Below are 23,770 nucleotides of genomic sequence, written 5' to 3' on the forward strand. Positions count from 1 at the left end.
TACACTGTGCCGAATATCCTTGCGAATATAGATTCGTATGCATTCGCAATGATCAGTAGACATTCGCAAGCACTCGCAACCATTCGTAAGACATTCGTAAGACATTCGCAAGGATTCGTAAGGCTTCGAATGGTCAATATTTTTCCTGTCCATTAGTCTCTTTTTTTGGCCAAATACAACATGTTCATATACACATTTCTTGCGAATGTCTTACGAATAGTTGCGAGTCCTTGCGAATGTGTAGGGGAGACCGGGGCTAGTCCGCCCCCGGGGCACATCCGTCTTTGTCTGTTTATTCTTACGTTTGCCACCTTTTAGTCATTCACACCATGTGAGAGTGGTGTCCCTTCTTCCCGCCATATCCTGCAGAAGTTCAAAGGTTGCGCGCCCATATATCGTGAGTACAGATCACAAAAAGTGTTTTTCTTCATTTTTTGTAACATGAATGCATTGGAGTTGACTTAGGTTTTGATGCATTACCTCTGAGAACAAATACTTAGGCTTGGTGTCGAGTGAAAGTGCGTTAATTAAGGTCGAGTTCTGACGAAAGTTTTGCTTCTTCCTTCCCATGTTGTGCTCGCTATCTGGCACTAGAGTTGCCTGCCCGTGCGGGGGCAAGTCCGCCTATTTGTCATGGGGCATGTCCGCCGTGAGCAGTATGTACAACACATGTTCATGCGAACATAAAAACTGTCTGCACATTGATATCAGCTACACATTTGTCTTGATGTAAAATAAAAATCAGTCTTCTAGTTCATCAAACTCGCCAGTTATGCTACCAAAAGCATAAAAGTAGGCGGACTAGCCCCGGTCTCCTCGCCAGTTATGCTACCAAAAGCATAAAAGTAGGCGGACTAGCCCCGGTCTCCCCTAACGTAATTTTTTGTTACATTCTTTCGTATTTTGTCATTGGCATTTTTGAACCTGAATATTGAAGGGAATTAAAAAAGCTTTCCCACTAAAGCTTGCCCACTACTAGTCTTGTACATACTATGGGATGAGAGCGGCGGACATGCCCCACCCTGTAGGCGGACTTACCCCGACTTGGGGCAAGTTCGCCTACGTTAGGGTAGGTCTACTAAAAGCAGTAAGTACAACAAATGTTCATGCGCACATAAAAACTGTCTGCACATTGATATCAGCTACACATTTGTCTTGATGTAAAATACAAAAATCAGTCTTCTAGTTCATCAAACTCGCCAGTTATGCTACCAAAAGCATAAAAGTAGGCGGACAAGCCCCGGTCTCCCCTACCGATCATTGCGAATGCCTTGTGAGCGCTACGAATACCTTTACGATGATTACGAATGGCTTGCGAATACTGATGAATATGCATTCCTTGCGAATATTAGGAGCATGTTGCTAATATTCGCAACAAGAGACGAATGGTGGCGAATGGTTAAGAACATTTACGAATGTCTTGCGACCATGTCCCGATCATTACGAATTATTGGTGAATTCTATTCGCAAAGGAAATTCGGCACAGTGTAAGAGCAGTATTACGAACAATGCGAATTGCATAATCGCTTTATTCGTAAAATGTTTGCAAGCACTCGCAACACTCGCAAGGCCACTCGCAACGTTCGTAATAGACAATCGTATATGGATTTGTATGCATTCGCAATGATCGGTAAGGCTTCGAATTTTCAATATTTTTTCCTGTCAATTCGTCTCTTTTTTTGCCGAATACAACATGTTCATATTCGCAAGGATATTCGGCACAGTGTAAGACAGGCATAATGCTGCTCTTACAGAGTGACGAATATCTGCGATTATGAAAATATTGCATTCGGCACACATAAAAAGCCGAATGAACAGGAAAAATATTGAAAATTTGAAGCCTTACAAATCCTTGCGAATGTTGTACGAATAGTTGCGAGTGCTTGCGAATTTCTACTGATCATTGCGAATGCATGCGAATCCATATACGAATTTTTGGCGAATGTATTACGAATGTTTCGAGTGGCCTTGTGAGTGTTGCGAGTGCTTGCTAACACTTTACGAATAAAGCGATTACGCAATTCGCATTGTTCGTAAGGAATTCGCAACCATTCGCAAGATGTTCGCAAGGACAAGACCTAAAATGGTTGCGAATGCCTTACGAGCGCTACGAATACATTGCGATGATTAAGAATGGCTTGCGAATACTTACGAGTACGTTGCGAAAAAGTGAACAATATGCCTTACTTGCGATTATTAGGAGCATGTTGCTAATGTTCGCAACAATAGACGAATGGTGGCGAATGGTTAAGAACATTTACGAATGTCTTGCGACCATGTCCCGATCATTACGAATTATTGGTGAATTCTACTCGCAAGGGCAATTCGGCACAGTTTAAGAGCAGCATTAGCAGAGCACTGAGTAAGAAAAGAGCCTTCCTCTTTGCCTGCCATTCAAAAGAAGAAACGAAGGCCCACTAAACCGGAAATATTTAGCCTCGGTCTCACTGCTCAGGGGAGCTCGTGCACATGGTAAAGTAAGACTACTTTATGCCAATCGTTACCTCTGCACTCGGCCATTTGTTGTTCAAACCCTTCTCTGCAGGAACACTGATAGCTCCCCTCTGTGTTCGCACAGTCAGCGTTCTCTGAACATGGACTGCCTTCAGGTGCCGTACACTCGTTCTTGTCTGCACAATTTTAACAATAACAATTTCTTAGCAATTTAATTTTTTCTCTGGATCTTTAAGCACACCGTTGGCGGTTTTTGTAACATGAAAAGGCTTGTTTTACTCTCTATTTTTGCAATTTTACACCATCACTGAACATGGAGTATTCTTCAAACGAAAGGGTACTGCATACTATTTACGTACCTACAGCATAACCATTGCAAAATCCAGTCTGAATAAAGTCCTGACGACAGTTAACTGAGAAGAAAGACACACACAACCATACGCATGCATGGACGCTCAATGACAATCGCTGAGGTATACACCAAAATGGACATATTTGCACGCCCAATACGTACTTACCTAAACACTGTGAAGAGGACGAATAGTAACCAGTCAGGCACTGGCAGGAATAGCTGCCCTGGGTATTCCCGCATTCGGAGTTGGCCCAACAGGGGTTGCTTTCACATTCGTTCACGTCTGTTCGGAAAAATAGCATTTACCAGGAAAATCATGAAAAGGAATATCCCATCTTAACCTATTTTTCTCAGTTAAGAACACGCGACTCGGTCACATTACTTAATTTCGTGCCGTGATTTCACATGACCATGGCGTGAATTTACTTTGTCTCTCTTTCTACTCAAGACGGTTACCATCACGCCATTCAGTCACATGACCAAATTCGCGCAACAAAGTCATATTACTACGAAGTCAGTGACTTCAGTGCGACTCTACTTCTCAACAGATAGCTCAGATGGTAGAGCACTGGACTTGTGATCGGAAGGTCGCAGGTTCGAATTCGGGCCGGGACGGACACGGGTCAACTTTATGTGCAGACCCAGAGACGGAAGCCATGTCCCACCCCCGTGTCATCACAATGGCACGTAAAAGACCTTGGTCATTCTGCCATAAGTGCAGGTGGCTGAATACACCTAAACACGCAGACACCTGGGTAGCGCGACTCCGTTGCTGCTAGCTTTCCACTGGGAGGAAGCGACCCGAATTTCCCAGCGATGGGACAATAAAGTAATGAAAATGAAAATGAAATGAAAATGAAAATGAACAAGATATGTACCATGTTTACCTGCACACAAACCGTTGGCGTCCTTGTAACCCGGATTGCACGTGCAGTTATAACTTCCCTCAGTGTTGAGACAGGCAGCGTTCGGGCTGCACGCATCGGGGTCTGCACACTCGTCCACATCTGAAAACAAAACAGTGTTTAAAGGAAACAGTTCATTACATTAATGTTAATTATTTCGAGGTTCTAAGCTATGGGCAAGTGTGTAGCAATGGAAGAAATGTCGTTTTCCGTCGGCAATCGGTAAAACGCCGAAACTTTGTTTCAAATCTCCGAAAACTATGTTGTCATGGGGTCGAGGGGGAGGGGGGGGGGATTGACGCAAAGTATTGACCCAAAATTGCCGACATTTTCATGGCAATTTTGCCAAATTTGCCAAATAAATTATATCCATGCAAAATCCACAATGGTAAACAAGATGGCGCCTGTGCACGGCGACACAGCTTCGAGGTGTGCCTGTAATGCTCACTCAAAGCTACATCTCCCCAATGTGTTTGTACTTGGTTATAAAGATTTGTTTTGTCTCGTGTCAAATCACTAAAATAGGGCAATAAAACAATGATTACATTGGCACTGGTCGTTGACAATGGTGTACGTAATAATTGGAAACCAATGATGAGTGAAAAGACTCATATTCCTACCTTGACATTGGTCGTCGACACGGGTGTAACCATCGTGACAGATGCACGTGTAGTTTCCAGTATTGTCCACACATGTTGAATGTGCCGGGCACGTGGCTCCTAACCCACATTCGTCAACATCTGAAAGAGCAGAAGGAACATTAATATGATTTGTCCCCTCCCTCTCCCCCCCCCTCTCTCTCTCTCTCTCTCTCTCTCTCTCTCTCTCTCTCTCTCTCTCTCTCTCTCTCTCTCTCTCTCTCTCTCTCTCTCTCTCTCTCTCTCTCTCTCTCTCTCTCGTTCTCTCTCTTGTAAGAAAAGGCCTAGCCTTAAATCTTCATCCTTGTAAAATAAAGTTCAGTTCAGTTCAGTTCTCTCTCTCCCTTAAATATATTATGCTTCTCTCCTTGGATTAACAAGATTATTCGGAGCCGCTCACTTTCAACAGATAATTATCATTATGATGGACCTAAACAGATGTAGCCTGCGCGTGCTTGCAATCGCTGATTGGCTCACGTAAGTGTAGCCTATGCGATGATAAACTTTGTCTGTCTGTGCGTGCGTGCGTGCGTGCGTGTGTGTGTGTGTGATAGAAACTTTAACATTTCCGAGTCTATGGATTACGTCAGTCTCGGTCAAAAGTGTTTGACGTGTGTGATAGAAACTATTTGAAGACGTCACATTATGACGTAAGAGGGTTAGACGTCACGCAAAGGAATTACTGAACGTCTCGGTCATTGTTATTGTGAGCGGGCCGAGACTACTTGGCAGATCCAGGGTCTCGCTTTCTTGCACAGTTTCACCTATGCTTACTGTGTGTGTGTGTGTGTGTGTGTGTGTGTGTGTGTGTGTGTGTGTGTGTGTGTGTGTGTGTGTGTGTGTGTGTGTGTGTGTGTGTGTGTGTGTGTGTGTGTGTGTGTGTGTGTGTGTGTGTATGTGTGACGGAGTGATTGAGTTTGTGTTACTGTTTGTCGATTTCTTACGTGAGCCTTGAAGGCTTCGCCTCTTGTTTTTCTTTGACAGTTCAAAAACACCACACGTCATATAAAGGTGCAGATGTTGTTACTCATCATAGCACACATGCTATGAGCTTTCAGGTAGCATGTTCAGGTTTGCCTGCATTACGCCTACCAGTGTCGACTCATCCTAACGACAGTCATTCAACATATGACTTCGTCATGAAAATCTTATCTTCTACTGTTTTTAAGAGCACACTATAAGCATATAGAGTGTAGTGCTCCACCCGTTCAATTACAGGAATGTGGCATTGTTCTTTGCAAATAAAATGAAAATAAAATCGCTTAAGCTACATGAAACAGTCGAAATGAATATAAAATCGTTCAAACCACATAAACCTGTCGACCAATCAGTTGTTTGTTTGTTCGTTCATGGGCTGAAACTCCCACGGCTTTTACGTGTATGACCGTTTTTACCCCGCCATTTAGGCAGCCATACGCCGCTTTCGGAGGAAGCATTCTGGGTATTTTCGTGTTTCTATAACCCACCGAACTCTGACATGGATTACAGGATCTTTTTCGTGCGCACTTGGTCTTGTGCTTGTGTGTACACACGGGGGTGTTCGGACACCGAGGAGAGTCTGCACACAAAGTTGACTCTGAGAAATAAATCTCTCGCCGAACGTGGGGACGAACTCACGCTGACAGCGGCCAACTGGATACAAATCCAGCGCGCTACCGACTGAGCTACATCCCCGCCCATGACCAATCAGTAAACCAATGTACCAATAAAATCAAAGGAAAATATAACAATAGGGGAATACTCACTTTGACACATGGTGTCGTTGGCTTCGAATCCTGCGTGACAAGAACATCTGTAGGATCCAGGTGAGTTGACGCAGTTAGAGTGTGGGGGGCACAGGCCTGCGGCACACTCGTCCACATCTGCCAACAAACACACACACACACACACACACACACACACACACACACACACACACACAAACACACACACACATTTTTGAGTCACTTGAGAAAAAGTGACTCTATGTAATCGGTCAGTGTTAGTCTGTCCGGCCGGCCGTCCGGCCGGCCGTCCGGCCGGCCGTCCGTAGACACCACCTTAACGTTGGACTTTTCTCGGAAACTATCAAAGCGATCGGGCTCATATTTTGTTTAGTCGTGACCTCCAATGACCTCTACACTTTAACGATGGTTTCGTTGACCTTTGACCTTTTTCAAGGTCACAGGTCAGCGTCAAAGGAAAAATTAGACATTTTATATCTTTGACAAAGTTCATCGGATGTGATTGAAACTTTGTAGGATTATTCTTTACATCAAAGTATTTACATCTGTAGCCTTTTACGAACGTTATCAGAAAAACAAGGGAGATAACTAGCCTTTTCTGTTCGGCAACACACAACTTAACGTTGGGCTTTTCTCGGAAACTATAAAAGTGACCGGGCTCAAATTTTATGTGAACGTGACTCATTGTGTTGTGAATAGCAATTTCTTCCTGTCCATCTGATGCCTCATATAATATTCAGAACTGCGAAAGTGACTCGATCGAGCGTTTGCTCTTCTTGTTGTATAATGTACTAATAAATAGCATTCAACATCTTACCCTGTCTATATGTCGGTGATTTTAGGATACTGTCACTGGTTGTGCGCTTACCATAAAATCCAAGTGTAAGATACAAGTACTTACATATCCGCCGACGTTCCACGCTTTCTTTTGGCTAATTTCATTGAAACAGATCGTTTAATGTTAAGGACCATATTGGGGTGGGGTTTCTTTTTTTTTTTTTTTTTGGGGGGGGGGGGGTTATTGAGATGTAAGAAGAACCAAGCACAACTCTGAGAGAACACAACAAGGAGGTAAAGTTGTTACATGTTGGCGAAGGCAGATTTACTATGTCTATAAAAAAAAAATATATAAAAACATAAAAGTTAAAAAATACCCCGATAAAAACTAAGTACGGGCTGATTGAAAACGGTTCTACTCGTAATCTTCCTGTTTGTATCACGACAGTCACCTTCTCTCTATGATATGGCACCGCGAGTGTTAAGCGCGGCTACACTCAATAACAAACAAAACAAACAAACAAGCAAAAACAATTACAACAAAAATAACGACGACGACAACAACAACGACGACAACTACTAGTACTACTACTACTACAACTGCTACTCCTCATATTACTACTACAAAAATATCATAATAACATATTTATCAACTTTGCAGAAAAGAAGAAGTAAAAGGGCTAACCTACCTTCACAAAGTCCTCCCACATCCTGATAGCCAGAGAGACAGGAACAGAAGTAACTGCCGCCTGTGTTGGTGCACTTGGCATTCGCCGGGCACGTGCTATCCGTCTGACACTCGTCAATATCTGTATGAATGATGTATTAAACATAATGTCCAATACTGTGCTTATCGGAGATTAAATCACGCTTTTAATCAGTGTACAAGAAAGATTGCTTTTTGGAATGTTTTACGTTTTTAATCAGAATACAAGAAATATTGCTTTATGGAATGTATAATTATATAGGCAAAAGAAAATATCCAGTACAACTTTGATTTGTAGAGTTTGAAAGGCACAGTTCTTACCGTGTAAACAAATCGGCTCACCATCGCATATCTGACCAGGCGTTTACATGAAATAAGATCATGCCTTCAACTGGAGACATACCGAAAATTAACACCTTGATTGCTTTCTGTGCAGAGTGAGAACTTTTGAATGGGAAGATCACAAGCGGTGTACATGATCGCTCACGAGCGAAGGAATTATGTATGTTTGATTGTGTGAAGACTTAACCCCTTCACTGCCCACCCCGTACTATGTAAGTGGTCGTTTTCAGTTTGTCATACGCCCGCCCATAACCGTACTAGGTACGGGGCATTTACATCAGCGACATTTTTGAAAACTAAATGGAAGGTAATATGGAAAACTGGTCCAACTACTTAGGGTCACTAAGCACAGTTCTTTCCCTTTGGCCGTTCGAATAAGTTAGTACCATTACCTTGACATCTGTTGTTCTGGTGTGTGTAGCCAGCATTACATGAGCAGGTGTGAGAACCGGTACCGTTTGACTGGCACGAAGCGTGTGATGAACAAGGATTCGTGGAACAAGGGTCTGGTGGTGCTGTATGACATGCACATATTTACGACCACTGTTTTCTCAAAGGACTAGAAATATGTTCGCTCGCAATCACACGCGCGCGCACACACACACACACACAAACACGCACGAACGCACACAAGCATTCTTTCTTTCTTTCTTTATTTGGTGTTTAACGTCGTTTTCAACCGTTCAAGGTTATATCGCGACGGGCACACAACACACACACACACACACACACACACACACGTACGCACACACACACACACACACACGCACGCACACACACACACACGAACTAGAAATATGTTCGCTCGCAATCACACCCACGCACGCACACACACACACACACACACACACACACACACACGAACACACACACATAAACACACAGACACACACACACAGACACAGACACACACACACACACACACACACACACACACACACACACACACACACAGCGCGCGCGTTAAAATGACTTTCTCGTTGCCTTTTTTTCAATGCGATGTGTGTGTTGTTGTTGTTGTTGTTGTTGTTGTTGTTGTTGTTGTTGTTGTTGTTGCTTTTGTTAAAGGCGAAATGTTTGTTAATTCATAATCAAAATTAATCCCTTTTTCTCTGGGCTACTTCATTACTTTTTTCCTGGCAAATTCCAACCCCAACCCACTCAAACGTCATCCCATTCTTTCCCTCGATTCAAAACTGCACAACCAGGGAGGGAGCCGCACGTAATATGTTTGTTTGTTGTTGTTTTTTAGTTGTTTTTTTATACATATCGGTTTGTTTAAAAAGTACATGATTAAGTAACATACTCCAAAACTACACAGCCGTTGAGTACGTGCTCTCCTTATTTTACACCTACCAACTGTCACAGCGCTTGACATCTCGCCAGCGTACGAAGATGCAGGACTTGGTGTGATGACAAACGAGGATGATTCTGAAGCTCCCATTGGTGTTGTAACCACATCGTCACAGACCGCACCGTTACACGACGTGTACACTGATGACGTCATGCCTGCTGTTACGTCAGTAAAAGTGGATGACGGTTGAAGGGAGGCGGTTGCAGCCGTTTCTTGTTCAGAAGAGTCGAGAAACGACGATTCTTCAACTTAAAATGGAACAAATGCATAGGTTTTTTTTAAACGTGCAGAAACATATAGGGGAAAATATGTGTGTAAGCACACATACTTTTCACTTTTGTATAAATGGCATCCGACACCCCCCCGAAATTCCTCATTTCCAAGATTGGCACTTTCAACCCAGCCAGTACTTACCCGATGAAACAGGAGTGTAAACATCCGCCGTATACGACGACGTTGGAGTAGGACTAATAACAGACGCTGTCTGCTCCTCCAAGAGATCCGTAGTCGTACTGCCACAACCCGACCCCTCGCATGACGTAGACTCTGGCTGGTGTGACGTCATGGAAGGCGTTACGTCATGAAGAGTGGATGAAGGTTGCACCGAATGAGAAAACTCCTGTTGAGGGACGTTGGTCGACACATCGAGATCTGATAGAAAAAGTTGGCATTTTATAACAAATAACGACCTCTTTTTGTGTTCTGAAATAGAACGTTAGGTGGAGACATTTTTTTCAAATTCATTAAGATTTTACAACCTGTTGAATTTAAACTATTCTGTTTGATTGGTTTTGTTTTATTCCGTTGTTTTACTTTGATTTTTAGTGAGGTTTGTTCTTATGCGTAGAATGTAAACCAAAACCAGCTAAGATTCTGGCAAAATAATTTCCTTCAACACTTACCAGGTACAGAAGTAGTGGCCATTTTAAGCGAATGCAAAGAATATGAAGGGCTGCTGTCAGTGACTGTAACTGATGCTTCCGAAACCAGCACGGGCGTCGTAAACATACTGCTACAGTCCGGACCGTCACATGAGAGGTACGTCGATGACGTCATAGCAGTTGGGATGTCATCGATGGTAGATGACAGTTGAATGGAAATAGTCGAGACTTGTTGCGTTTCGTGTGTCAACGATTCTTCGACTTCCACAGCTAAAGAATACAGATAAATAAACGCATTAAAACGGGTAGGAAGCGTAAACTGCCCTCCCACCCGACCCCTCCTTTACTCCACCCATCTATAAATAAGCATGTCATAATTATCTTTGTGGTTTTAATAATGTTGACTACTCTTACGGTCCTTGAGGTTATGATTTTTATTGTGACCCATCTCTACTTCTATGCGTTTTGTTCTTTTTCATGCTAGATTTCAAATTTCAAATTGGCAATCACGTGACTTAACATCTTGCTCCTCTGCTTCTTGTTTGTTTTTTTCTCCTTTGTTCACTGCTTTATTTTTTTGTTTTGATTTATCTTTTAGAAAGTAAGTATGCATTATATCACCTACCAGGCGACCAAGGCGTGGACATCTCAGTGCCGTACGTTAAAGATGGGCTTGGAGTAATGACATCCGTTGTTCCTTGCATCAGTTCAGACATCGTCGACACAGTGCTGCAGTCCGAGCCATCGCACCCACAACTGCCGCCACAAGAGGTGTATTCTGACGACGTCATGACGGATGTGACGTCAACAGTACTTTGTGACGGTTGAACAGAAACAGCCGATTCTTCCTGAGAAGGGGTGGTTGACTGTAAATCTGTTAATTCTGAAACAAGGAAAAGAGGATGAGTTGTTTGCTGCAAACAAAGGGATAGACCTACAAGGGAATTGTTCTTCCTCAACGGCTATAGGCTGCTTCCTGGTGTGGCTGTGTGTCGAAAATGAGAGGGAGGGTGGAGTGGGTCGGGACGCGTGTATTCCTTCTTTTTCTCATTTTGGTAAGGTTGGCCTTGGCTAAATTTTGGTCATCTTTGCTTTATTTCGTTGTGTGTCTACCAATGTCTCTTCTGGTGAACACGATCATGTCAGTGTTAGCGTAACAAATGAAATATTATCTTATTGAATTGTCTTATACCCAGTCACAAGCCTGATGTTTCATTTGAGATAACAGTGTTATTGCATTACATTGCATTGTATTGCATTGTATTGTATTGTATTGTATTGTATTGATTTGTATTGTATTGTATTGTGTTGTGTTGTGTTGTATTGTATTGTATTGTATTGTATTGTTGGAAATACGTATTGACTGACACATCTATCCTAGAAGATATTTTTTTAGACACGTACCAGAAGACGCTGTCGACGAAATCTCGGCGGAAGGATTTCCCCTTGTGCCGACAACCGACGACGATTTTGCTGCCATCGTCGACATGTCGTTACAATTTGATCCGTCACATAAAGAATACACTGGTGACGTAATTGCCACAGTGACGTCAGTGATGGTTGATGAGGGTGGAACAGAGACGGTTGAGTCTTCCTGGGGGGAGGTGCTTGACAAGTCTAAAGAACAGAGTGCGTGTCGAGAATTGCTGTACGATGTTGGAAAATATTTCTGTATTTTATTGGCTGTGGAAGAGTTGTGGATCTTCGAGACAGTGAGGCTAACACACGCCGCTGATCAGTGTGCGCATAGCAACATACTTTTAGTTTTTAACAAAACGGAGATGTTGGTCTTGATGGCGGAGGACGTTGTTCTCAATTTCGTTAATAATGTTAGGTCTTGCAAGTGTCCGTTCACTTTTGTCCTTAAAACATTTCTGCTTGATTGTTTGAATCTGTTTGAATGTTGAGTGTAAGTGCTTCCTTCTATTACATTAACTGCATGAACAGTATATTAGGTCTCACGCAATATAGTCATTCTTTCGCGGACAGGCATATTACAAAGCATTCAAACGGCATGTGAATAATAAAACCCAAAACCGTACCTGTAAACATGGAAGTGTGCGTTTCTGCTGCAGTCAAAGAGGTTGAGCTTGGAGAAATTTCAACCGGTGTCGTCGTGGCATACACACTCTCCTCATTCATGACCACCGATGACGTCATACTTTTTGTGACGTCAGTGACAGTGGGTGACGGTTGAACGGAAGCGGTTGAATCTTCCTGTGGTTGGGTGCGGTTTAATGTTTCTTCGATTTCTGGAAGTAAACAGATTGACGTGATCATCGATTTGGCGTTTTTTTGTTTTCATGAAATAAGGGTATGTTTCTTACTTTGACTATTCATTTTTCAAAAATAGCATTTGTGCTTTGATGAACCTTTATTTCCACATTTCTCATTCAGTGGATTGTTGCATTTTATCATGCACTGTTTTGCATTTGTTTAAATATTAAGGATCCTTTCTGGTCGATGTATTTGGACGGCACCTTTCATCGACTTAGTTGCTTCAGGTGCGGAACACATGTTAGCATAACGTGAACGCGTTTAATATCTTAATTCAAAACGAAAGGTCAGTCTATCCTTCAACATATTTTGTCATCAGAGTAGCAGTCAATGACAACTCTCCCATCTTTCACTTCACTCTTTTTCACTCAAATGTGTGTCCAGAATCAGTAAGTGTCTCTTGAATGTCATTTTTTCCTTCTTCGACTGTGTATCTTTTGTCTAAATGTTGTGGTCTTACCTGATTACATTTCGTACAAGAAATGTTAACTGATTCAATTTCAACCAGTAATCTTAACTTCTAAATGTTTAATTGGGCTGGTCATTTCATTACCTGTGAAGTTTGTATCCAATGTGAAGCCCGTTGAATTGAGGTTTGAGTAACCACCGTTAAAAGCAGTTGTGACATCTTCTAGGTTTTGTTGAGGAGCCTTGAACTCTATGTTGAAATCCACAATCAAGCTGCCCTGGCTAAAAGTTGTGATATACATGGTTTATTGGATGAAATGTGAAAAATCGAAATCCTGCACTGAAACCTTCTGAAAATGGTACCTACAACAACGCATGTGCATTGAATAAGTCATGAAGTTCACGTTTGTTTAATGATACCCCGTCATGCAATAAAATGGAAGATAAAGTGAAAACTTAAGTTTTTAACCTGTGCCCTTGAGTAAGCATGTTGTTGTGTTGTCCTGTGTGTGAATATGACCCAAAAAGTGACCCGACTAGCATAATCCAAGTGTATTCATTCCTTACCCGCCTTCGTGCTTTAAAACACATGTCATGAACAGTGGCCAATGATTTCTTCCGATTGTTTTTTTTAACAGCAGTTTTCAAAGCGAAAATTCAAAGAATGTCTTTTTTATTCTGAAATTATTGTTGTATGATTTTGAGACAGAAAATAATTTTCCTTTTACCTGAACCCTGTAATGACAATATTCCCCACATAGTCACCAAGCCCAGAGTTGATCAGGATCTGCATGATCTGAGAAAGGAAAAATAAACCATCACATATTGTTTAGACAGTCAGTTTACATCATTTACAGGCGGGGATGTAGCTTAGTCGGTAGCGCGCTGGATTTGTATCCAGTTGGCCGCTGTCAGCGTGAGTTCGTCTCCACGTTCGGCAAGAGATTTATTTCTCAGAGTCAACTTTGTGTGCAGACTCTCCTCGGTGTCCGAACACCCCCGTGTGTACACGCAAGCACAAGGCCAAGTGCGCACGAAAAAGATCCTGTAATCCATGTCAGAGTTCGGTGGGTTATAGAAACACGAAAGTACCCAGCATGCTTCCTCCGAAAGCGGCGTATGGCTGCCTAAGTGGCGGGGTAAAAACGGTCATACACGTAAAAGCCGTGGGAGTTTCAGCCCATGAACGAACAAACAAACATCATTTACATATAAACAAACCCCTGTTTCAGTACGACCGGTTAAGTATAACTCAATGATCTCAACGTCAATAAAAATTCTGCTCATATTCCCTGAATTATTTTATTAGCTGAGAAACAAATGGTCGACATTTTTGGAGCATTTATCGACATTAACAATTGCTAGAACTTACTAATGATACAATTAACCAAAAACAATATATAACACTTAAAATAGGTCAAGCAAAGATTACCAAAATGTAGCCAAGACTAACATCCTCACAATCACAAAAATCAACCTTTTTCTTACCATTTCCCGCATCTGCTGTTCCATGTCTTTGTACTCTTCTGAAGTCGGATCGCTCAGTTCTGGAGAAAAGTCGGCACCTTCCACGATCTTCACCGTTCCCATGAACTTCTTCTCTACTTCTGGTGCCTTGGTCGTTGTCGTAGTCTTCATTGTTGTGGTAGTAGTTGTGGTGGACGTGGTGGTAGTCGACGGATCGACGGCTGGTGGTTGGGCAGGTCGTGCAGTTGTTGCTGGCTTAGTGGTTGGTGTTGTTGGCGGTGGCTGAGTGGGTGCTGAAGTTGTAAGTTCTTCGGTAGATTCAGTCGTTGTGGGTGATTCGATTGGTTCTGTCGTTACTTGTGGTGATTCTGAGGTCGTGGGTGCAGCTGTCGATTCAGTTGTTAATCTGGTCATTGGTGACTGACTAGTCGTAGGTACTGTTGGTGATTCAGGTAATCCTGTCGTTGCTGGCAAAACTTCAGCCTCTTGTGTGGTTTCCGATTCTGTTGTCACAGTTGTTTGGAGAGCTTCTGTTGTAGACGACGATTCAGTTACTTTTACCGTAGTCTGCGATGGAGACATTTCTTGGGTTGTTGGTACCTGCGTTGTTTCTGCTGTCGTCGGCAAATCAGTTTCTGCATTAGTTGTTAAGGCATGAGCTCCTTCTGTTGTGGGTGATTCTGTTGGGAATGTGCTTGCTTCTGTGGTTTGTCCTTCTCCTGTCTTTTCCGTTGTTTCCGTTGACGGGGTTTCTGCTGTTTGCGAGCTAGTCGGCATTGTGCTTGATTCTGTAACTGTGGTTTGTCCTCTCGTGCTTTCAGTTGATTCTGTTGAGGTTGATTCTGTTGCTTGCGAGCTAGTCGGCATTGTGCTTACTTCCAATGTGTGTCCTCTCGAGCTTTTAGTTGATTCTGTTGAGGTTGATTCTGTTGTTTGTGAGCTAGTCGGCATTGTGCTTGCTTCTGATATTTGTCCTCTCGTGCTTTCAGTTGATCCTGTTGAGGTTGATTCTGCTGCTTGCGAGGTAGTCGGCATTGTGCTTGCTTCAGATGTTTGTCCTCTCGAGCTTTCAGTTGTTTCAGTTGATTGTGATTCTGCTGTCTGCAAACTAGATGGCATTGTGCTTGCTTCTGTGGTCTGACCTCTCGTGCTTTCAGTTGATTCTGTTGAGGTTGATTCTGCTGTTTGTGAGCTAGTCGGCATTGTGCTTGCTTCTGATGTTTGGCCTCCACTGGTGCTGTCAGTTGTTTCTTTTGAAAACGATTCTGCTGTTTGAGAGCTAGTCGGCATTGTGCTTGCTTCTGCGGTTTGTTCTTCTCTCGTGCTTTCAGTAGTTTTTGCTGATGCCAGTGAATCCGTCGTATGGACAGTTATTGATTTCGAATCAGTGGCTTCTCCTGGTGTTAATGACTCGGTCGTTTTGTCAGTCATTGATTTCAAATCAGTTGTTTCTGGGCCCATAGTCCCAACCGTTGTTGGTGATTCGATGGATTCCTCTGTCGTTGAATGGCTCATTTCTGTCGTTGGAAATGTGTGGACTTCAGAATTTACTGTGGATTCTGTACTTTCTGATTGCATCGAAGTTGTGTCAAATGCGAACGTTGGAGATGTGTCGTTATGTACAGAGGTGGATGTTGTCCATTCTTGAGACACTTTGTCATAAGATGTTACCCTCGTTTGTACAGTAGATGAGCTAACCGTCACAGAATCTGAAGTGGGTGTGACCCGAGTAGACCCGAAAGCCTCAGAGGACGTCCTCTCACTGGCTGTAGATTCGTCCGCGATCCGTTCAGGTGAAGTTGTCCCTCCCTCGAAGCCAGGTACAGACTCCGTCGCTGGTGTTGATTCTGATGGAGACTGAGACTTGGTCGAAGAAACCGTAGATGCTGTTTCTGGTGAAGCAGAAGACACACTAGACATAGCATCCTCGTTTGTGTTTTCTGAAACGCGTACTGTTGTATCTGAAGTAGACGCAGATGAGGTATCCGTGTCACCAGCAGATGCTGCTCTCGTTGTTTCTGACAGCAATGGAGATGTATTCACAGGACCAGCTGCTGATGATGTTGATTCAGTAGTGACATCTGTTTCTCTTGTGGTAGTCGTGGTCTCTGCCTCTGCTGCAAGTGTTGTGTGTGAGATCTTGGAAGTTGTTTCTGTTGTTTTTAATTCAGTAGGAGGTGAAGCAGTTTTCTGAGCATCTCCCGTACTTGCTGAATCATCTGTTGCTGTTTTTACTGTTGTGTCAGTGGTGGGCTTGGTTCCTGTCGTGTCGGGAGAAGCGTTAGAGTCAGTAGCTGTTGTTCCAGTGGAAGCTTCATTTGCACCAGCAGCCGTTGTCGAAACAACTGTTGGAGTTACATTGGCATCGGTTGCTGTAGATACTCTCGCTTCAGAGGCTGTCGATGTGTCTTCTTCAGGGGTTTCTGAAGTTTCTGGTGTCACCTCTGCCGTAACAGTCGATATTGTGGTCACTGTATCTCCGAAAGCTGCAGCTGAAGTGGCTGTTTCAGGATGAGTTGTAGTTATTTGGGCGGTGGTGTCAGTCGGACCTTGAGGAGCAATGGTATCCGTCGAATGAGACACGCCTGTAGTTATTCCTTCATCGACTTTAGAAGTGCTTGCTGTATGAGGGCCAGCTGTACTCGATTCTGCTGCTGCTGTGGCCGTCGTATCATGAGCAGCTCCAGGCGTAGGACGTGTAACTGTAGTTGGTGGTTCGATATCTTCTTGGGCTGTTGTTATTTTTGCAGAAGCTGTTGATTCTCCATCTGTTGTTGTTTCAGTTTCACCTGGATCTATTGTCGTTTCAGGTACAGTCACAGTATTTGTAGTTGATGCTTTACTTTCAGAAGCATCCGGTGAGGTTTGAGAAGCCGTCGTTGTTTCAGAATCTGTTCTAGCTCCAGTCGTTGTTCCAGGAGCCGTCGTTGTTTCAGAATCTGTTCCAGCTCTAGTCGTTGTTCCAGGAGCCGTCGTTGTTTCAGAATCTGTTCTAGCTCCAGTCGCTGTTCCAGGAGCCTTCGTTGTTTCAGAATCTGTTCGAGCACTAGTCGTTGTTCCAGGAGGCGCCGTTGTTTCAGAATCTGTTCGAGCTCTAGCCGTTGTTCCAGGAGCCGTCGTTGTTTCAGAATCTGTTCCGGCACTAGTCGTTGCTGCAGAAGACGTTGTTGTTTCAGAATCTGTCCCAGTTCTAGTCGTTGTTCCCGGAGCAGTAGTTGTTTCAGAATCTGTTCCAGCTCCAGTCGTTGTTCCAGGAGCCGTCGTTGTTTCAGAATCTGTTCCAGCTCCAGTCGTTGTTTCAGGAGCCGTCGTTGTTTCAGCTCTAGTCGTTGTTCCAGGAGCCGTCGTTGTTTCAGCTCTAGTCGTTGTTTCAGGAGCCGTTGTTGTTTCAGAATCGGTCCCGGCTCTAGTCGTTGTTCCAGGAGATGGTGTACCTGTCGTTGTTTCAGAATCTGTTCCAGCCCCAGTCGTTGATCCAGGAGCCGTCGTTGTTTCAGAATCAGTTCCAGCTCTAGTCGTTGTTCCAGGAGCCGTCGTTGTTTCAGAATCTGTTCCGGCTTTAGTTGTTGTTCCAGGAGCCGTCGTTGTTTCAGAATCTGTTCCGGCTCTAGTCGTTGTTCCAGGAGCCGTCGTTGTTTCAGAATCTGTTCCGACTCTAGTCGTTGTTCCAGGAGCCGTCGTTGTTTCAGAATCTGTTCCAGCCCCAGTCGTTGTTCCAGGAGTTGGTGTACCTTCCGTTGTTTCAGCACTGACTAAGTTTTTCGTTGTTTCAGAATCCACAGCGCCTGTCGTTGCTGTGGGAACGATTCTGTTAGTTGTTTCTGGTGCAACTGTTGTTGAGGTTGTCTCCGCTGATACTGCTGCCGAGATTGTTGTTTCCGGAATCTCTTCTGTCGTAAACACAAATGATATTCATTCTGTTACATTGAAACTGATAAGAAGATGTTAATGTTGACCTACTTGATCAGCTTGTTTTGTATATTTTGTAATTACAAGAATTTTAATCGTTACTGTTGATTTGTTTTTATATTGTATTCATGTATCCATTAATTTAATTATTTGTAAATTCGATTATAAGTCATTCATCCGGCTTTTTTTTCATTAAATACATACTGCCTTAGTAGCTTGAACTCTCATTCACTTATTCATCTGTCTATTTTCTGTCTCATATCCTTTGTCTACGTACTTATTGTCTTTTCCGCTTATTGTATAGTGTCGTCGGAAAGAAAATAGTTTGTTTACTTTCGAATTTATTCATGCATTTAAATGTATAATTTTTGAGTGTTTTTCCACACCTTTGAAGCACTGCATTCGTGTTCAATATAAGCGTCTGTGTGTGTGTGTGTGTGTGTGTGTGTGTGTGTGTGTGTGTGTGTGTGTGTGTGTGTGTGTGTGTGTGTGTGTGTGTGTGTGTGTGTGTGTGTGTGTGTGTGTGTGTGCTTGTATTAATAGTCTGCTGTTTCTTGTGCAATATGTTTAACGCGGAGATTTGCAACACGACCGTGATCTAGGGATTCGAAAGTGTAACATTCTTAAACCTCTGAAAAGCTGTTTCGCTCCATCTACATGCAGATGAATTAAAAGCAAGAAGCAAAGTTTCACATCGATTGGCATTTAAAAGCAAACAGAGACAGATGACGATGATCGAGATAAAAACACAAATGAAGAAGAACGTAAATTAGTGTGTTTTTCTCTTTGTTGCGAAGGATAAAGATGATATATTATGCATTTGGAATCCCAAAAAGTTCCATTACATAGTTTGTGTTTTTCGATAATAAAACGCTACTTCGTGGGATCCTTCAGTGCTGTACCAAGTATTGTGTTCATTTATTTATCCGGATGGTGCCATGGCAGGTTTTGATTTCTTACTATGACATGCTTCTTATAGCATCTCTTTCAGTAACTGTACCATTCATTTACTGTGTCAATTTCTCCCTTGCAAAGTGTTACCCCTTAATTATTCTAACTAAATATGTGTACAAAATACGCGTGAGCCTTACCTGTGACAGATTCAATTCCTGTAGCAGGAGAATATGTTACGCTGGAAGCACTTGAAACAGTAGCGGTTGTGGAGTCAGAGCCAGAATGTACAAGTGTAGTTGTTGTCTCGGAAGCATTAATAGTCTGACTTATAGAATCATCTCGCACTGTTGTTGTTGTTGTTGTACCTACAAGCGAAGTCATATTGGTTGTAGTTTCTTCTGTAACAGGCCATGCTGCTTCGGAGGTAGACTTTGCACGGTTGATTGCTGTCGTTTCATAGTCGATTGTGTTCATTTTTGTTGTTTCAGGGGCATCTGTGCTTGCTTGAGTTGATGCAGTGTCAGAAGAAATGGAACTTCTTGTCGAAATGCCCTTCGTATTTTCGCTGCCTGTGCTTGTCTCGGGGGCAGCTGTACTGGTCCTGATTTCTTGAGCTACGTCACTGGTTGTTGGTTCAGGAATATCACTACCTGCTGTTGTTGCTTCGTTAGTACCTGTGGTTGTTTCATATGTCGTTCCAGACGCAGCTGTGCTCATTGTAACGGAATCTGTTGTTTCTGGTGTTACTGTTTCTACTACAGCTGGGGTTGTCTTTGTTTCGTAAAAGGCTGTGCTGATCTTATTTGTTTCAGTGGTGTCAGTGTCATTTGAAGCACTGGGTTTTGTTGGTTCAAGGGAACCTGTGCTTGCTGATGTTACTTCTGCGATGTCTCCAGCTGTTGTAGTTGCAGGAGCAGATGTAGCAGTCGCTGATGTTTTTGTCGTCGTGTCCGCGGAAGCTGTGGTGTCTGGTTTTGTTTCAGAGGGAACTGTTTGTGTTTGTATTGTGTCACGAACTGCATTGCCTGATGTCATTTCAGATATCGTGGTTGTTCTTTCATTAGCAATTGTACCTGTAGTTGCTGCGTTGGTGGCAATGTCATTTTTTCTCTCTGTTTCATGGGCAGATACAGGTGCATCAGTTGATGTTGATTCAGGAACACTTGGTCTAGGTATTGGTGATGTTTCAGAGATAAATAAGGGTGTTGTTTCTGTGTCATGCTCGGCTGTGGTGTCTATTACATTAAGAGCCGCCGTTGTTGTTTCAGGGCTAACGATGTCGTCTGTTACAAGTTTTGAGGCACCTGTGCTCATGGAACTTTCGGAATGTGTTGTGCCAACTGACCTTTCAAGAGAATCCTGGCTGCTGGTTGAACTTGTCTCTGAAGCAGCTGAGCTACTTTCAGCTTCAGAAGTGGCTGTGATGCTTTTTGTAACTTCACTTCCAGAACTTGAAGGAGTTTCAGTAGTTGTTGTTGAAGATGTGTCTGTATTCGTTGTACGAGCTTCAGTAGTTGCTGTTGTAGATGTCTCTGTATTCGTTGTAGGAGCTTCAGTATTAGTTGTTGTAGATGTCACATAACTCGTTTTAGGAGTTTCAGTGGTAGTTGAAGATGTCTCTGTACTCGTTGTAGGGATTTCAGTAGTAGTGGTTGTATATATCTCTGTACTCGTTGTAGGAGCGTCATTAGTAGTGGTTGTAGACCTCTCTGTACTCGTTGTGGGAGCTTCAACAGTTGCAACAGTTGTTTCAGTGGAAGATATGCTTCTTGTTGTTGTCTGATCGGACCCAAAGCTGCCTTCAGATGTTGTTTTAAGAGCATCAGTTGTGGCAGTTGTTGTATCAGTAATTGCGTTAGTGCTTCTTGGTGTTGAAGTTGCAGACTTATCGGTTATTTCGGTAGGCGTTGTGCTTGTTGACGTTGTCTGAACTGAGTCTGCCCTTGATTTAGACGTTTCTGCAGGAACACCTGTATTTGTTGTTTCCGTTGCGGTTGTACCAGCCACATCATCAGCATATGTCCTTGCCGATGTTGTCTGAACGGAATGTGTGGTGGTAGGAGACGTTTCTTTGTGAGCGTCTGTACTGGTTATTTTTGCACCTGTTGTTCTTGATGCTGATGTTTGATCTGAATCTGTTCTTGATGTATAACTTTCTTCAGTAGCCTCTGTGCTTGGTCCAGCGGATCGTGTGCTTGTCGGTATTGTCTGACCTGAGTGTGTGCTACTCACAGACATTGTGACTGTTTCTACAGTGTTTGTGTTCATTGTGGTTCTTTCCTGAATATGTGTGCTGGTTTGACCTCTTTCAGCTGTGGTGGTGCTATCTGTCTCTTGGGCAGTTGCACGTGTTGGTGTTGTTTCAGTTGAATTTGTGCTGATCGCAGATGTTCTCCCAGATGCCGCTGTGCTTGTTGTGGCTGCTTCTGAGTTTTCGATGCTGTGACCAGATGTTTCAGTAACATCTTCCTTTACAGTATCCACTGTTGTAAGGTCTGATGAAGTTGTTGTTGTTGTTGGCGTCTCTCCAGAATCTGTTGTTGTTGGTGTCTCAGCGGCCGTTGTTGTTGGTGGTGTCTCACCAGCAGTTGTGGTTGGTGGTGGTGTCTCACCAGAATCAGTTATTGTTGGTGTCACACCAGCAGATGTGCGTGATGGTGTCTTAGCAGCAGATGGGGTTGTTGTTGGTGTATCACCAGCAGTTGTTGTTGGTGTCTCACCATCGGTTTTTGTTGTTGGTGTGTCACCAGCGGTTGTTGTTGTTGGTGTCTCACCAGCGGTTGTTGTTGGTGGTGTATCACCAGCGGTTGTTGTTGTTGGTGTCTCAAACGCGGTTGTTGTTGTTGGTGTATCACCAGCGGTTGTTGGTGTTGGTGTCTCACCAGCAGTTGTTGTTGTTGTCTCACCATCAGTTGTTGTTGTTGGTGTCTCACCAGGAGTTGTTGTTGTTGGTGCCTCCCCAGCAGTTGTTGTTGTCTCACCATCAGTTGTTGTTGTTGTTGGTGTCTCACCAGCGGTTGTTGTTGTTGTTGGTGCCTCACCAGCAGTTGTTCTTGATGGTGTCTCACCAGCAGTTGTTGTTGTTGTCTCACCAGCAGTTGTTGGTGTTGGTGTTTCACCAGCAGTTGCTGTAGTTCGTGTTTCACCAGCAGTTGTTGGTGTTGTTGTTGGTATCTCACCGGCAGTTGTTGTTGTTGGTGTTTCATCAGCAGTTGTTGTTGTTGGTGTTTCACCAGCAGTTGTTGATGTTGTTGTTGGCATCTCACCGGCAGTTGTTGTTGTTGGTATCTCACCAGCGGCACTTGTTGTCTCATCAGCAGTTGTTGATTTTGTTGTTGGTATCTCATGGGCAGTTGTATTTGTTGGTGTTTCACCAGCAGTTGTTGTTGGTGGTGTTTCACCAGCAGTTGTTGTTGTTGGTGTCTCACCAGCAGTTGTTTTTGTTGGAGTCTCACCAGCAGTTGTTGTTGGTGTTTCACCAGCAGTTGTTGTTGTTGGTGTTTCACCAGCGGCAGTTGTTGTTGATAGTGACTCACCAGCAGTTGTTGTTGATGGTGTCTCACCAGCAGTTGTTGTTGTTGGTGTTTCACCAGGAGTTGTTGTTGTTGGTGTTTCACCAGCAGTTGTTGTTGTTGGTGTTTCACCAGCGGCAGTTGTTGTTGATACTGTCTCACCAGCCCTTGTTGTTGGTGTCTCACTAGCGGTTACTATTGTTGGTGTCTCACCGGAAGTTACTCCTGTATGTGTCTCCTCGGTAGTTCCTGTTGCAAGGGCAATGGTTGTTGCTTCTTGCATAGTAGCAGAGGTTACAATTGGACGGATGGTTGTCTCAGCAGCGTTTGTTGTTGTTGGTGTTACAGCAGCAGTTGCTGTTGGTGTCCCTGCGGCAGTTGTTGTTGGCGGTGTCTCAGACGCAAATGTTGTTCCATGAACAAGTTGTTTTGTTGCTTCGTTTTCAAGTGTACTTGTCACAGGTGGGACTGTGGTTGACTGAGTTGTTGGTCTGTCCGTGTTATAGGCTGTGGACGATAATTCGGAAGGTGTTGAAGGAGGTGACGGTTCTATGCTGACCGAACTTGAAGGCTCCTCAGTTCCACCGTCTGCCAAGGAAAATGGTCAGGTGTTACAACCCGTCTTGAAGAGGGGGTGGTGCAACACGTCTTAGAGGAAAGGTGCTTAATAGTTCCTGAAGCTGTGTTCAGGTGTGCCACACAGATGTGCAGTAGTATACGTCACTCTGACAGGTGTGCTACGCTATCAAAGTAAAACGCAAATTCTAGGATACATTTTTCGGTGGACATTTTGGTTCATAACGAGTTGATGAGCATGAATACTCTTTCGATTTTTCTGTCCGCATTTGGTTGCATCTGTTTTATGATTTCGACTGGTTTCTGGCTTTGCTTGAGAATTTCTGTAGCAAGCATAGCACTTCGTTTTCAACGTAACTGTACTATGATGTACTATGCCGTCTAACTCGTCAAGAAAGAAAATAGGACATAACAAAAATTGTTATTGGTATCACCCTACCAAGAGACTCCATGTTATTATCTAAACTTCACAATATACAAAGAGTTATTTCTGTGAATTTTTGTCAGTTTACTGTGCTGATTTTGTTGTTGTAAGCTCGTTGTTGTTGATTAATTCCTACATGTTCACTTGTGTTTGCTGTTATTGTTGTTCTT

At 43.4% G+C, this 23,770-nt stretch overlaps 1 protein-coding gene across 1 annotated transcript in view; it reads right to left on the minus strand.

Annotated features, from left to right (window-relative positions):
* LOC138952703 (serine-rich adhesin for platelets-like) overlaps positions 1–23,770 on the minus strand; it is a 58,939-nt gene that overhangs the window by 5,801 nt on the left and 29,368 nt on the right. The window contains exons 8-24 of the mRNA XM_070324408.1: positions 22,125–23,188; positions 20,434–22,016; positions 19,968–20,056; positions 17,449–18,175; positions 17,129–17,405; positions 15,984–16,727; positions 14,307–14,852; positions 13,547–13,614; positions 12,964–13,100; positions 10,759–11,016; positions 9,667–9,903; positions 9,255–9,500; positions 7,540–7,659; positions 6,095–6,141; positions 4,524–4,611; positions 3,694–3,813; positions 2,505–2,630 (exon numbers count right to left, since the gene is read on the minus strand). Of these exons, the coding sequence (XP_070180509.1) occupies positions 2,505–2,630; positions 3,694–3,813; positions 4,524–4,611; positions 6,095–6,141; positions 7,540–7,659; positions 9,255–9,500; positions 9,667–9,903; positions 10,759–11,016; positions 12,964–13,100; positions 13,547–13,614; positions 14,307–14,852; positions 15,984–16,727; positions 17,129–17,405; positions 17,449–18,175; positions 19,968–20,056; positions 20,434–22,016; positions 22,125–23,188 (6,477 nt within the window). The remainder of the gene's footprint in view (positions 1–2,504; positions 2,631–3,693; positions 3,814–4,523; positions 4,612–6,094; positions 6,142–7,539; positions 7,660–9,254; positions 9,501–9,666; positions 9,904–10,758; positions 11,017–12,963; positions 13,101–13,546; positions 13,615–14,306; positions 14,853–15,983; positions 16,728–17,128; positions 17,406–17,448; positions 18,176–19,967; positions 20,057–20,433; positions 22,017–22,124; positions 23,189–23,770) is intronic.

The sequence above is a fragment of the Littorina saxatilis genome, linkage group LG2 (genome assembly GCF_037325665.1).
Source record: "Littorina saxatilis isolate snail1 linkage group LG2, US_GU_Lsax_2.0, whole genome shotgun sequence".
Taxonomy (NCBI): Eukaryota; Metazoa; Mollusca; class Gastropoda; order Littorinimorpha; family Littorinidae; genus Littorina; species Littorina saxatilis.